The 16657-nt window shown below is 43.8% G+C and overlaps 1 protein-coding gene across 2 annotated transcripts; it reads left to right on the forward strand.

Annotated features, from left to right (window-relative positions):
- The first annotated feature begins 9026 nt into the window (after positions 1-9026).
- On the forward strand, positions 9027-15516 carry colec10 (collectin sub-family member 10 (C-type lectin)). 2 transcript variants are annotated; one of them, XM_010880419.3, is made up of 7 exons: positions 9027-9178; positions 10868-10939; positions 12972-13043; positions 14218-14271; positions 14418-14513; positions 14675-14995; positions 15170-15516. In XM_010880419.3, the coding sequence occupies exons 1-7, from the start codon at positions 9064-9066 to the stop codon at positions 15259-15261; spliced, it is 822 nt and encodes a 273-aa protein (XP_010878721.1). In that variant the 5' UTR covers positions 9027-9063; the 3' UTR covers positions 15262-15516. The 2 variants fall into 2 exon arrangements, with proteins under 2 accessions (XP_010878721.1, XP_010878722.1); XM_010880420.3 differs by having other exon boundaries at positions 14684-14995.
- The last annotated feature ends 1141 nt before the right edge of the window (positions 15517-16657 follow it).

A 16657-nucleotide genomic window follows, 5' to 3' on the forward strand; every position in this document is an offset into this window, starting at 1 on the left:
GTAGGCATCTGTCCACAGAAACACCCTACCCCATTCCATTTCCTCAGATCTGCACGGTTCACTAACGCAACGGGACATCTGAGCTGCCATCGGGGCTTTCTTGATCTCCACCCACAACGGACAGGACCACCCATTTCCAAAACTCAGGCAAGTGCCTCAGTGTTGGTGAGACCGGGGCTGCTACCTCTAGAGCGAGGCCCGTTTCCAGGAACCTCAGCTGCCTGAAAGCCATCAGGCCACAAAGGACTTCCTCCCGGGTGGAAACGGGTCAGTCCAGAGGGAACGCATGTCATCGCAGCCACAGACACACCCCAACCCTTCACCAGCCGGCAGCTGTCCCGGGCTGTTGCGAAAGAGATGCTTTATCAAGCAGGGCCTGCATTGAGCCCTTTGTTATTTGGCTTGGCCTTTTTTTATACTACAGCTCTGTATTAAAGCCATGGGCTTTTTGTGGTCACACATTGTTTCAATTTCAGCTGCATCAAGAGCCGCCAAATTAAAGTGCGAGTTGAATTACTACTGTTGGTTCATGCAGGATGTAATATTGTAGACAAATGAAAGATGGCATTTTGCTAAAGAATGGAAAATTGCTAAAAGAAACTAATGAGAGTGTTTAAGTAAAGAAAGACAAATGTAGGTGCGGACAATGCTAGATACGTTAACATTCCGGAGACGCTGCTATCCAAACCACCTTGCTCAGGGAAACACCAACAAATGTTTTTCCCATTGTCGCGTCTGAAATTAAAATCAGTCATTTCTCGGAATCAGCTTGAAATCCACTGAAAATGGATGGGCACACAGCGTCAGTGAGGACAGTAAGTAATGATGAACGACGATGCATTTGTGCAACAAATTAACTGCTCAACACTCACGCATCCCGACTCCCACACCACCTATCACATTGGAGGAGATGTGACAGGAGTGCGTTTGTCCTGTGATCCATGAAAGAAGGATGCTGGTTGGACTAGTGACCAGACTACAGTCACCAGACTACAATCAACAGACTACAGTCACCAGACTACAACCACCAGAATACAGTCACCAGACTACAATCAACAGACTACAGTCACCAGACTACAATCACCAGACTACAGTCACCAGACTACAATCAACAGACTACAGTCACCAGACTACAATCACCAGACTACAGTCACCAGACTACAACCACCAGAATACAGTCACCAGACTACAGTCACCAGACTACAGTCACCAGACAACAACCACCAGAATACAGTCACCAGACTACAACCACCAGAATACGGGCTAGGATTTGGGACTTAAACAGAGCTGCTGCATATCTCGTTTGGTAAACGTCTTTCACCTCATTTGGTTTTGGCAGTATGCTTTTTCAACGTTAACCACACGGCAATGGATCAATAGGTTTCTTGACAAAATAAACAAAAACTAGAAAAAATCTAGCCAAATTAGTCAATAGAATCCCTGCGAATGAAGCGGCCTTGAGAGGTCGAGAGAAAAACTGAACAGATTTTTTTCTACTATGTGTATGTCTTTAATGGAATGGAATGTGACGGGTTCAGAGAAGGACGTCCAGTGTTTTTTTTTCAAGTTTTACACAGTTATGATGGCCACACAAGGCCAAGCCTGGGCTCTGGCTGTGAAAAGGGAGTTTCCAAACCTCCACTGTCTGAACCAGATGAACAGATCTATTGTAGGTCAGGATGAATGTTAGCAGCAAGCAGGCCTTTTATCCATTGTTAATGCAAAATATCATTCTCACTCCCCTGTGTAGATATCATCAGATCATGACATGGGGGACCCGGATGTAGTAACAAAAAAAATCAATACCTGTTGCTATTTCTCAACCAAAAAAAAGAAGCATAGTTGAAGCATTTAAAAAATGCCTTGCTAAGAAAACAAAGCACTTAATTTGTTTTGGCTACATGATTAACATTATGGTGTTTGAACTTTTTGGGGCAATCCATGCCCTTTTCTTGTTGGGGACATAGTTTTTGCTGTGTGTCACGTACCACAAATCAACTCCTGTGACTCAGGCCAGCCAACTGGTGCCCACAAGCTTTTCCCAAGACACAGGACCATAACAAATTCTGAAAATGAATTCAACTGAATGTGGTATGTTGGTTTGACCAGAAAGTCATTCCTCCAATTACGATGCCAATGTCACGTCTGTTTCTCCCATCAGACAGCCAAGACCAGAACAGAACCAACTCTGTCCATACTTAATTGTCTGTTTGTTTAATGAGCAAAAAAGAAGGCGACGATTTTGGCTTTGCTTTCGGATCTGGGCACGAGAGAGAGCGAGAGTGTCTCTCGCCTCAAGAAGCCTTCCAAGGCGATGTGGTCACGTCCACGGTGATGATCCAAACGACCCTGAACCCTGAACCTAAACAAACTAACAACATGAATAACAGCCCCGCTGAGCAATGAAAACGTAGCCTAAATGGATTAAACGTTGGGAACTCACTGCCAGTCGACTTCAGGTGACATCATCTGTTTCTTGTTCGACAATATTTACTGTATTTTATTTTAGCACGTTCAGTGATAACATTTTATGTAGTGCATATCCATCTGGTACTATACAAGCAATCCTGATTTCCACGTTTAAATTTCCCCTATAACACGGTAATTTCAAAACATTTCTGCAGTGTTTCTTTAATGGACTGTAACCAGTGTTCTCCTTTGCCCCGAAAAAACACGCAAACTCTAAATCTCTAAAGTGCAGCAAACTTTTATACAGTTTGTATAATGATTACAACACTCAGGGAAGATCTTCTGACCATCTGATTTCGTTGACTGCCCAGAAAATAAGGTTTTGACACGAACCAGTTGAGTTAACCACCCCTCTCCACTCTGCAGTCAATCACCTGCTGTGAGGTTGCGTTCCGGTCACCAGGGGTATGTCACAAACTGCACCCTGCTTTCCTATTTAGAGTACGTTGACCTAGTCTGAAGTAGCACACGATATAGGGAACATGGAGGCATTTGGGATGTAGCCCGGATCGTGTGTTGCTGCGGTTCCCTTCGGGACTAACTGCACAGCGCACTAATCGGTTAGCAGTGTCACTGTTCCACACCCTGAATCCACATATCATTCATCTCTGGTCGCTCTGCATGACATTCAACTCAGTCAGGCTTTAGGTCACAGCTGGAGCCATATGGCTGTTAATCACAGACTGATTTTATTTCAAATATGTCCACAAGTTGGAGAAAGTCTTCCCATCTACATGTGAAGGAGAGCTGTGCATGTGAAAGTGTCTGAACACTATACAGTGAAAACGGTACGAGTTTGAACCACAGAGCAATGCATCAAAGGGACCATATTAGGTTCTCTAAAGAACCATTAACGGGTTGGTTCTATAAAGAATAATACAAGAAGTCTAAATCTGAAAACAATTGTTTCAACCATTCAAGACTGGAATTACAACTGCATTCTTAAGAACTCAAATGTTCTTCAATTAACAGTGGTAGTAGAACCGTTTAAGATCTTTTAATTCTTTCAGTGTAGGACAACTGATGTGTTTCACTATATCAAAGCCTCGGTCAATATACCTGAAACCAAACATGTCAAGGTATGGTTTCAGACTTTAAATCACTCTAGAGTTGGAGAAAGGATAGAGAACATTTCCACTCTATGTGAGAAAATCGAACCACAATCATAGCCTGGGCCTGTATTTTTCAAAGACAGCTGAAACCACCAAGATATAGGTTTCATAAATTCAGGCTCTTCCTAATTCTGGACCTTACAGCCTAAAGCAACACTGGCAGGTCCAAATTCTGTCCAAACCCATCAAAGCAGTTCCAAGAGTTTATAGTCATTTCATAAATCAAAAAACCACAATTCAATCGTGCATGTGATTTAGGCCACCAGCATAATAAAACATGAAAGTACAAATCTGTCTTGAATCTTTGAATCCAATTAAGTAGCAATCCATTTAATAGCTCTTCATCCTGAGAGACTTTCAGGGAAATATTCTACAGGATTAAACAGTCCTTTGAATGAGTCCTGTGATTTGTAATTACTGCAAATCTCATCATCAACAATCTCACACTCGTTGCACCATTCATCTTCATGACTGAAACGATTATTTTCTCTTCTTTCTGGGAGTTAACACAAAAGGTAGTCCACATGAAAGACAGATTCATTTACTGTCCTCGTTCACTCTATCCCCTAACCTCCTGTCGTCAGAGTCCTGGCCTCTTAGTCTGTGCCGCAAATGGCAAGTACACACTCCAAATCATAGTCTAGAGCCCTGCCTTTAACTAGGACCCCATAAGCCCTGATTGAGAGAAGTGCACTAGGTAGAGAACAGGATGCCATCTTGGGACAACCGCTCAGGGACTTGACTGTCCAGTGGAATGTAGCACACGCTCTCCACGGCCCTGTTACAAACAGCCTGCAACTGCCAGAAAGAAACAGAGAGGAGTGGGAACGAGGGAAGAACTGACGTTTCACAATGTGTCTGAGGTAGGTGGGGAATTTTCTTAGCTAAATTCGGTCTGTCACGATGATGGACCTTCTGAAAAAAATAAATAAATAACCATTTGGTTTGGTTTTCGATCAATTCCCTTGAAGCCTATTAAACAAGGTCCCGCCCAGTTATGAAGGCACTGACCTAAATTAAATGACTGGCACAGCGAAAGACAATACGGGGCGGACATCTTTCTTTTCTATTGGATCAGCGATATATACTTACGTATATTGCTAAATTAAGGTGACTACCCCATAACTGCACAAACACGAAATGTTCTGACTCAAAAGTCAAATATAACATCTCTCAGAAGAACCTAGATCTTTTAACAGAGTCGTGGCCAGGCTGGGTATACTCATCAGCCTTCTGCAACATGTCTGAAGAGGTTGGTGATTTTTAACACCCTCCTGAGTCATGTTTCTTGGCTGTTGCTTCTGAATAATTTCTGCCTGTCCCACATTTCGTCAACGGTGAGGAAAATAGAGTTTACGTAACGATGGAACAGCCTTAAAACCTAAAGCTCCGGAGTCAACGCTGGCAAAGATGTTGTCTGAGTTGAACGGCAGGCCTCAAAGCAAATTACCACACTTTTAAACAGCCAGTTGTCGAAGTTAAATGAGTACAGAGAAGATCTGAAGGAGAAGGGAGTAAGTGGCGGTTTTGCCCTTAATCTCAGAGAATGATGGTTAAGGAGGATAATTAAACGTTGTGTCTGTGAAATCCCAAATTATTTTTATTGTATTGCTTATTTTGGGATTATAGCAATTACGACAACTGTCAGCAAGAGCCTGACAATAATAGGAACAAATAAAAAGGCATTCTTTGCATTGGGATAAAGTAAACATTGGCATACCAACAACAAAAAACCTAAAATCCTGCATTAAAAGTGCACTTTAGAAATTAGGGAATTGGGCATTTCACAGACGGATTTGACAATCCAAAGACAAATAAAACCACTTGATTGCACCCAACTGATCAAACCACAAAAACATTCAGTGAAGACCCCCAAAGTGTTGCCTGAGACCTTCACTCAGGTTGAGTGAGTTTGAACCGGACAACCAGTCAGGTCTTACTGTTAGAACAGCCCAGAGATGCCTGGTAGAGACAGACAGACAGACACAGTGTCCTCCATCCTCTGGCCTCCCCCGCATCAACTCAACTACCCAACCACTGTCTGATAATATCACCAGCAGCATAGAACACCAGTCTGAAACCAATGTGATATTGGTTGATGTAAAGAGAGTAAATCATTCCATTTTTAGGTCAGGTCAGGCAGGGAGTAGGGGACTTTCTCCGGGAAGTTTTGTACAGTATCGAAAGATGCAAATGACAGCACAACTGCCCTGGCATCAGCACACAGGCTACTGTAATTTCCTTACACAAAGATCAACATGACGAGGCATTCTGCTGCTGTTTACGAGTCCGTCCCTCAACGGGCATGAATGCCAGTAAAAATAAATAAACGCTCCAAAGTAGATTTTGATTAAATCCCAGCAGTGAGGGAATCTGGAGTAAGGAAACTCTGTTAATGCCCACACACAGCGGTTGGTATTCAAGTTAAACAATCTGATTGTTCTGAACATGACTGTAACCCATAACCCTAACCCTCAACCCTCCCAAGCTCAGGCCTATTAGTTGAGTTACACTTTGTTCCCATCATTTTAGAAACATTTGTCTCTAATTGTTTTTACGTAATCTTAATGACAATATGCTGAAGCAACACCCAGTGTTTATTATTTTGAATTTACTGTATAAAAAAAAAAAAAAAAAAGCTGCTTTTCTTTGTTGGAGTGGTTGAATTCACGACCAATTTGTGAATACCATCATTAACAAATATTCGTGCTTGTAGACCACTGATTGGCCAGCTCGTCCACCTCAGAATGTTGACGTCATCCTCTGTCTGGAAACAGCAAGCATTTTTTAAACATTTGAGGTTTTTCTAATTGTTTTTCAAAAACTTTTGCTTTAGCCACAAATAAGAGTAGGTTACGTTAGGTCAACAACATAATTTGGGAATGATTTAACAGAAAAAGACTGTTAGAAACTTTAGAATTCCAATGTACATTGACTTCAATGAGTAATAAATCTGACCAAGTTACACCACCTAAAATCTACTTTATCTGAGCTACGACCCATACATTGTTTCTCACAAGAACTTCAGTTCTTTTGTTGACTGGAAACTGAACAAGGCAGTTCTGTTTAAGTAGTGATATATATCATCACCAACAACCAGCGAGTGGACGGGTCAGAGTGGTAGCAAAGCGTGGTACAAAGAGTATATATAGATACAGAGAAAGAAATTGCACCCCGAATGGCAGCATAGTCAATATAAAGCACCTATGATAAAACATGTAGGAATGGGGTGGGGGGCATGTTGCTCCAAAACTGACCGACACAGCAATGCTGGGTTAACAACCAAGGCAAGAATAACACACAGAATCACTGCATATCAATTGTTGTAAAAACACAAAAGAAAATTGATGCCAGTCTTTATGACTGGCCAAGATGATTTTTATAAGGTAATACATACACAGCCTGGTCACGTAACCACCCACCAACTACAAAGCCACAAAGTCATATCATCTCTGCTAATTTGACTGGCGGGTTACTGAGTGACATTTTGCTTACGAGCTTTGCGGGCAAAAAAACAACATATAGAATAAACTAACAGGAGTACATTTGTTCACATGAATCACGGAATTAATCCCACGTCATAAACTGAAAGATGACGATATTCAGACATTACAGTCCACGCCCACGCACACACACTGACCACGGGAGTGTGTTGTCCTCTAACTTCACAGCTGTTTTCGAGAGGGAGAGTGAAAGGTGAAAACGTTCATCTTAAAATGTATCACCAGACATTCAGTCATGTTGTGAATGTGGCCATCACCAGACACTGGCCCTCCATTAGCGGAGATCAGCTGTCATCGATACCCCATTTAGAAGGGACCATTAGCTGAGATCAGCTTTCATCGATACCCCATTTAGAAGGAGAGAAAACAACCAGTGACATTGGTCATCCAGTTCCTGTAAGAAACCACAGCGTAAACCTCCCCGGCCCAGGAGCGTGAATCACACTAAATGAAAGGGCTCCCCGTGAACCACATGTAAACTATTAGCCCACATGGTTGTAGGTCTGCTAATTCTATTTATACTGATGCAGCAAGTTGGGGGCCGGAGTGAGGCCCTTTCCCAGACCGGAGAGATCGGAGGGAGAGAGAGAAGGAAAGAAACAACCAACATTTAGAGTGCAAGAGAAGGAGAAAGATGGAGAGGAAGGAGAGAGGGAGTGGTGAGAGGGAAGGAAGAGAGAGAGAGGGAGAGAGGAGCAGAGGGAAAGAGAGATTGGAGAGCAAAGAGTACAGTAGAAGACAACGTACCCCGATAGGTTTTCATCATGTCATTCTACAGATTATAGGCCTCTGAAAAGAAAATAATCTCCCTCCTCCTTCAGACCGTAACAGGGACAACTGTTTCATAGTGATGAAGGGCAAAAGGTAGTGGAGGAAACTCTGCCCTGCCAAAACATGTGGTTCAGCGCAGACAGCTTTTCCTCTTGGAGGGAATTTCACTTCTGCAAACCCCACCGTAATCCATTTCTCAGCACATGGTGTCAAACGAGGAGGATGCAATTATGGGAGAATGTCTCGAGGGAAACAGGGGTTTTGGGTTTGATCACAGAGGCCAACCGTGCGTCCCAAACGGCCCCCATTCCACCACGGGCGCCGGTCAAAAGTAGTGCATTAATGAGACAATAGGTCTCCGTTTGGCACGCGTCGCCAGGCGCTGAGCATAACATGCCTGCAAGGATGAGCCGCTGGAACAAGGCTGGAGCACAGAGACACGTCGCTCCGACCGCTGGAACAAGGCTGGAGCACAGAGACACGTCGCTCCGACCGCTGGAACAAGGCTGGAGCACAAGGCTGGAGCACAGAGACACGTCGCTCCGACCGCTGGAACAAGGCTGGAGCACAGAGACACGTCGCTCCGACCGCTGGAACAAGGCTGGAGCACAGAGACACGTCGCTCCGACCGCTGGAACAAGGCTGGAGCACAGAGGCACGTCGCTCCGACCGCTGGAACACAGAGACACGTTGCTCCAACCCTGAGGTGGACTGCGGTCAGCAGGAGGGTGGTGTTCTCTTGATAATTACACTTTCACACTCCTTCCTTAAGCAAGCAGTGTTGATATTATGCTGATTACCACACATTACTTTCCCATCTGCACGCCGACACCCAACGAAGGCCTGTGGTGTAGCTTGAATGAGTAGATACAGTGTGAAATGAAACACGTTGTTTCACCCCTTTGGGACCCATTAAGACCCTCAAGAGGCCACAGTTGCCTCTGGATGTTGTAGAACAAGCAGACAAACAATATGAGGGACTACAAAAACACACAACACCGAAAAAATGTGACAACACATGAAGCATTTCATTTGTCCGATACAATTCTAAGGCCCAGGGAGAGGAATGTGGGCCCCTGGTTAATGTTGTTTTGACAGTACGACAGTTAAGTGATAACATTTGGTAAACAAAGATACAACACAGCTCCCCCTCTCTGAACACACACTGAAGGAAGGTTCTGTGATGAATACTCACGTGCACTAAGAAGATGGATTATCAGAACTTAAGCCGGAGACTGCTGTTGCTCTTTGTTCTTTCCACCATTTCCAATTCTCTGGATGCGGTCGATGTCTGTTCCAACACAATTTTACCTGGATCTAAAGGTAATGCTTCGAATTCTTTACATTCAAGTTGGTTTATTGGCCACTTTCTTTGGTGTGGGCCGTGTGGTGTTCCTCCTTGGTAACTCCAGACATGTTTCAATTCTATTTTGCAAGGGCTTGTGTAGCTGAGCTCAGTTTATTTTAACCGCATAAGAAATATAGACATTTGACGTTGAACAGATGCAACGATCTCAATTTTGAAGCAATCATACGTGTGGCAAGCAAATGATCTGAAATGGTGAGAAGAGTCTGCAGGGCCCAGCCTGCACCCGGTTTAACCAGCGTGTTAATAAAGACTGCATGCCTCGCTTGCTATTTTACTACAGTACTAGCATGTTTCCTGAAGAGACCCCGTGGCTCCAGACAAACAGTAACATGTGTCGAAACAGCAACGGAACTCAGAACAGGCTTCCTGTGGTTGCCCCTAAGATAAGGTTTGGTACTGTATGAGACACAGATAATGATGTCGTGTTGTACAGTCTTAATATAATGCTGGTTATGTAGTTTTGCTGGGAACGGACTTTGGAGGGTAGAGATTAACCTTCTTTGGTCATTTTAAGAGCGTACATCAGCTGAGTAATTTTTACAAAAGGAAATGTTTCACTTTGTTTTGCATGTTACTGCTAGTTCCAGAGAAGTACCCACTATGACTGTCTGACTGACTGTCTTTATTGAAACAGCTGGTCCACATAGAGGAGTTTATTTGGTTAAGACCCATCTCAAACATTGGTGTCTATATGTACAGAAAGAATGGCTATGGTTTCAATTTAGAAATCTGTGAACCTGAAACAAAGAGAAATAAACACAAAAGGCCAGGCGGTCCTGACATATTTCTTATTTTGTTCACACACACTTTTATATATTTTGGTCGTTTACATTTTTCTCTTCCATTTTTACCTGATATTAAGAGAGAAGCAGTTAAGAGAGAGGGGGCAGTTGAGAAGGGGGAGTTAAGAGAGAGGGGGCAGTTAAGAGAGAAGGGGGAGTTAAGAGAGAAGGGGCAGTTAAGAGAGAGGGGGCAGTTAAGAGAGAGGGGGCAGTTAAGAGAGAGGGGTCAGTTGAGAAGGGGGAGTTAAGAGAGAGGGGGCAGTTAAGAGAGAGGGGGCAGTTAAGAGAGAGGGGGCAGTTAAGAGAGAGGGGGCAGTTAAGAGAGAGGGGGCAGTTAAGAGAGAGGGGGCAGTTGAGAAGGGGGAGTTAAGAGAGAGAGGGGCAGTTAAGAGAAAGAGGGGCAGTTAAGTGAGGGGGCAGTTAAGAGAGAGAGGGGCTGGGAGGTGGATCGTTTTGGTTGTTTCCATTGCCTGATTCTGTGTCCATTATGTTTAAATCTGTGTTGTTGTCCAGGGAGCAGAACATCAGCATGGATTTCCTTGTCATCTTGCGCATCTTTCTCAGACAGGTCGTCTCCGCTTAAACATAACTAATGTGGTCAGGGGTGTGAGCATGTCCACACACAAGCTGACCTGACCAACATCCTGCTGGGAAACATAGCATGACAAGAAGCGGAACTGGTCAGCGAGGATGTCCAAAAGAAAGAGCGTCCACAACTTAAACCTCCCATTGGGAGTCGTTACGACGAGACAGTGTTTGAGTCACAACGGGATATCACTAAATACTGAAGGGGATCAAATGAGGGGTGGAACAAAAAGACTTAAATGTATCTTCAGGCAATTTTATGTCTCTTTCTAACAGGAGACCCAGGTGAACGGGGAGACGAAGGAGATCAGGGACGACAAGGAAAGACAGGCCCACCAGGACTAATAGGTGGGGTTCAATTTCATGGTTTAATATTTAAATACCTTAACCATTGAGAGATTAAATTCATGTTGGTTAAGGCCATGGACTTTAAAAAAAATGCTTTACAATCTTGATGTATATTTTTTCATGTAAGTCCTGATGCATTGCAAGATTGTTCATTTTTGGAGGGTGAAACTGATTTCTTTTTTGCTGGAATCAATCTCTAGTTTTATTCTACCCGTTTTTTCTACCCGAACTGTTATCTAGATTGTTTGAATTTTTGAACAAGGAAATAAAACAGAACGTTCTGTTCCAGGGAGATTCCAGAAATGTTTGGGGTAACCTTGTTGTGAGCTGAGGTGTTTATAACACCATCATGCACTGTAGACGCCAGATCTAAAAATGCTATACCATACCAGAGCACTCAGCAGGGTACTGTACCCCCACCCCCTTTGTACATTAATCTGAAGCAAAATGGCACCCAGTTCCCTGTGAAGTGCACTCCTTTTCAGAGGTTTGGTCAGAAATAGTACACTTTTTAGAAGGGGATAGGGGGTTTCATTCAGGACGCACACTGATTTTGACGCTAGTGAGGCCTGGCCCCTGGCGATGGCCTGGCAGGGCATCGTTAGCTGGGGGGGGGTGGCGGGGGGGGGGCAGTCCTGTTAACTGTGATGCTACACATATCCAGACTGTTGGGTGGTTGACACACTTCTGTGTTTTGAGGGTGATTGGGAGGCAGGGAGGGATGCTAACTAGGTTTTGGCAGGCCGGCTTCTACCAGGTAGCTGTTTTCTGGGCAATCCTGCGAAAAGATCCACTCTTTCAGCAACACTTATTTACATCATTGGGCCAAACGGCTGTGAAACGCCAGGATTGTTTGAGTCATTTAAAAGAAAAGACACGTCGACTTGTTTGCTTGTTCCCCCCCCCCCCAACATAGCCCACAAGTGTACAACAGCTTTGGTTTCCTATACGTGTTTGTTGTTAGAGTTGACATGTTAAGTTGAATATTATGCATTTTCATTATGAGGTGCATACTGTTTAAATCCAGTGCCTTAACATGACATAAACACCTCGCTTCATCAAAGCCTCTTTTACAGGAAAAAGGCCATGAAAGTTTACATAAATTGTTAAAGAGTTACATTAAAATGTCAATGGAGCTTAAAGAGGGTCATTCAGAGAGGGTTTCCCAAAAAGTCCCTACATAGTTGACTAAGCAAAGATTGACAGAAGCCAAAAAGGGAATTGCCTTTCATTTCTGTATATAACTCTACTTGACTTTGCACGAAATGGCCACTAAACTGAGGTCGCTTCCCAAATAGCACCCTATCCCAATTAGCACCCTATCCCAAATAGCACCCTATCCCAAATAGCACCATACATGCCTATATGGTCTAGGGTAGTGCGCTACGAAGGGAACAGGGTGGGATTTCGGCGCCAAAATACAACTTCAACTCAGAACCGTTAGTTACTCTCAGCAGTTCCTCTGTTTAGCACCTGGAAAAGAGGGAGTCGTTAGATGAACGGAAACGGTTGGCCCTCGAAAAGGAGGTAGTGATATGAGAGAATGTTATCTGTAACCTCTGATGCACAGTTAAACAGGCAATATCAGTGGGATACGTCATTAATCAGACCAATATGGGCTGTGGATGCCGACAGTTACTAAATCAAACAATCTTTCCACATTCAGCTTATCTTTTTAAATGTCCCACCCAACACAACATAAAAACAGACGCTATAAACACATTATTAAGTGTCTTTTAAGCATCCAGAGCCTTCCGCTCGAATTAAATATCTATCAGAATGGATGTGGTGGAGTTGCAAGATTGTACAAAGCACCCCTGAACATCGGTTATTATTTTAACTCCACCTCAGGCATAACAGCACCCAAACCCCCACCCTTGCCCTTTAGTTCCTCTCATAATTCCAGCGTCTAACTGTCACCACTAAATAACAACAAAACAGCAATAAAGAGAGAACAAAAGAAAAACTCCCCTGCCATTCAGAAGGTTGTTGGACAGGACGGCTCAGCTGTCTTCCTCTTCTGATCTCTAAGGACTGACAGGGGAGCTGGGAAGCAAAGGAGATGTTGGCCGGACTGGGAAGACGGGTCCAGCCGGAGAGAAAGGTAATCATTCAGTAATCAAACTGACTGGGGGGGGGGTCTGCTTCGTGAAAAACCAAAAGGTTCTGCGGGTCAAAAGTGGTTTACGATGCAGGGAGCAGCCTCAAAGACAGACCGACAGATCCAGAGTACCTGGGCGACACCGTCATCAGGTTTGTTTACAGAAACAGGAAACGTTTTCAATCCATCGACCACAGAAGCACTTCAGTTCAAGTTGTATTTAAACCCCCGCCCATTTAGTTCACTGGACAGGGTTTATATACTATTTGTAGTCTTTCAAATACTTTTCAGCATTTTCTTTAGCCTGCTTTGAGTGAGAGTTGGACACAGCATAACCTTTATTCTCTCAGCCTATGAAGACAGGCCAAGCTAGTGATGCACAGATAGAGCATGTTCAAACTATTCCAAGTAGTACCAAGACCCTGGTCTGCTAGCAGAGCAGTCCTGTCATCATCAATTTGATTGGCTTGGTCAGGAGGACTCATTTAACTGTAAATGTACATCTACCATGAAGGAAACCACAATCATCTGTCCCGAGAAACCCAATCGGAAACAGCATGTATACTTTAAGGACTAATCAAGAGTCTGTAACTGCTGCCAGCAAAGCCCTATACAGTTATCCAGACCTCACTCAGTAAGCACTTAATGCCCATTTATGGTACATTTAGGAGGTTAAGACATAATCCAAACATCAATATAGAAATGCCAATATTTGGGTTGTTTAGAGACACTATGGTGCTACTATTATTTTTCCTCAGTGTGGAACCTGTATGCACTTTTCACAAAGCTCCACAGAGTCAAGAGGAAAGTCAATCTATGAAAATCTCAGATCTTTTCAAGCTTCTGTGATGCCTACACATAATTTAACCCTGGTAGCCTAACTGCCATGAAAACAAGCCCTGTTGTGTTTGTTCTGCACTTAGCTACTTCCCCTAAACTGTCCAACTGTCATTCAGGTGTAAAGCACCTATTGTGAGAAGAGGTGAAGCCTCCAGCTCCTTGTCAGTCATACTGTAAGAGTGAAGCACTGTGGAGTGATTCCCTCTAGTGGTGAAACTATGTCACTACAACTAGTTTCTGTCTCGAGACACCGGTAATATACTCCAGCACAATGTCGGTTTCTGCTCCATACTCAACACGTTTAACCTGTAAGGCAAAATTTACTTTTATTTTTCAGGGGACCAAGGAGCAGCAGGATTAGCCGGACCTTCTGGATTAAAAGGGAAAACGGGTGAAGATACATTTTGTCCATTTATATTCAGACATTTATATTCAAACGTGTCCTCGCCAATCACAGGGTTTCTGTGACATGGTATTGGCGGCTTTTCCGTAAGATACCGAGGTGCATCGTGACTAAATGCGGGGTGTGTCACACAGGGACGACATGCGACTGTGGGCGGTACAGGAAGCTGGTTGGACAGCTGGACAACACCGTCAGCAAGCTGAAGAATGCAGTCAAGTTTGTAAAAAACGGTATGAGGTTTTTAGACTCCACACGCATTCCACAACACACAAAGTGTTTGTTTTCACGAACGATCCGCAAAAACCTAGCATGAGTTGATCGAACCAGAACAAGGCTTTACATTACCATTGGCCAAAGGGCATGTTGCACTGAAATTTGATGTAATGTTCAGTCATTTTAGGCATCAAGGAGACAGAGGAGAGGCTCTACCTGATTGTCAAAGAGGCCCGGAGGTACAGAGAGGCCCTGGCGAACTGTAAACTCAGGGGCGGCAGCCTCGCCATGCCTAAGACGGCAGACACCAACACCCTAATCAGGGACTACGTCGCTCAGTCCGCCCTCACGCGGGTCTTCATCGGGGTGCAGCGTGGGGAGAAGGAGGGAGGAGCCGTCTACGCGGACCACACCCCCGTGAGGAACTATACCGGCTGGGGCCTGGGGGAGCCGCCTGGGGCCTCTACCAACACCAGCTGTGTGGAGATGGCCGGCACAGGTATGGTAGATAGAATTACAGTACAGGCATCAATTCTGGATATTAACAGGGCACCCTGTTCCCTTGCATGAAGCCCACTGATACGTTCAGGAGCAGTGGACAAGCATTAAATGACATTTGTGAGTAGTTGTCAATGTTTCCATCCTGACTAGTCCGGCCTGTGATCGTGAACAGGTGTCTGGAACCAGGTAGAGTGTGATGTCCCCTTGTACTACGTGTGTGAGTTCAAGAGGACCAGGAGAGGAGGTCTTCCCTCTGTGCTGTGACCACACCACTGGATTCAATGGGGAGGCGCTGAAAGGTTGTGAATGTGGAGATGAGGATTTCATACTGAGACAGGGACCAGTAGCTGGTACATGTAGAGAGATTTGTCAGCTCAAGTGACATGACAGAGTACTTTTTATCAGTGGTGTAGTGGTGAATAAGTAAGGCAAGGTAAGGTGGGCAATCTGCTATTGACAGATTTTTTAAAATATCTATACATACTTTCAATGCATTTTTTCCTCAAAGGTGTGTTATGTTTAATATGTTTAATAGGGAAATTATTGTATAATGGTTTTTTTACACTTAAACCTTATTTTTGCGTATTGAACTTTTGTGGAATAAACATCCTTAAAATAAAATACATTGAGTGTCCTAATTTCAATCAGAACCGTTGAGATTCTGTTCGTAGCAACAACACAAGCAAACTGAGAGACGGAAAGGAATCGGGACAACATTACATGGCACTACAGACTAAAATAATAATTTCAAGTAAGTTATGTTTCGTTTATGCGTTTTGATTACCGTGTAAATCTCAAGATAACGTTTGTCAACACATTAGCTTCAATTAACTCAATATTAAATATTTTGCCAATATTTTAAGTCAACATGTCCTTTTGATATTACCCCCATTCTCAAAATGGCGAGATGTTGTAAGTTACTCTCCTGTAGAAATGTAACTTTATTATAATATAATCATGGCAATATTATAATCCTTCGTTGGGCCAATTATGTCGTTCCGACTTAAATAAACATGGACTGCTTATCTACGTAGGTGAACATTAACCAGGACGATAAAAAAAATAAAGCCCGACGGCGAACGGAGCTAGCATGGTTCGCACGTGCGTACTTTGTAACATGCAACATAACACTGCTGCAAGAACGGTGGCTGGTTAAACACAGACCTTAAAATACAACCGGTAAGCGTACTGGAATTACAGAAACGTTGTGGATGAATATAGGCCTACTAGTGTTTGTGTATGCGTGCCTGCGTGCATGCTGTCTGTGCCAAGAAGGGGGACACACAGCACGAAGTCGACACACTTTGCCAGTCCTAGAGAGTTCTCTGCGGACCATGATTCAAGGCACATGAACACCATCGCGATATTTAATTATTTACCTACAAACCATGACATCAGAGCTACACTCCCTGGACTACCTATCCCACTCACCTTGGAATTTCCTCCTCGGCAGGTTGACAAATATTGATTTTAGACTGCCTCGCCCTTATATCTGGGAAAATTAATCACTGCATCTAAAACGTCTGTCCATGTGATTTAGACCAAAGTTAACGCTCACACTTTCTCGGGCAAGTTCAACTCACAGCAGATCAATCTTCATTTAGTGACGCAACCGAGGCGTATTGTGAACGACGACTGCCTTCATTCCACCGGGCTGTTG

This window comes from Esox lucius, chromosome 16 (genome assembly GCF_011004845.1).
Source record: "Esox lucius isolate fEsoLuc1 chromosome 16, fEsoLuc1.pri, whole genome shotgun sequence".
NCBI classification, from domain to species: Eukaryota; Metazoa; Chordata; class Actinopteri; order Esociformes; family Esocidae; genus Esox; species Esox lucius.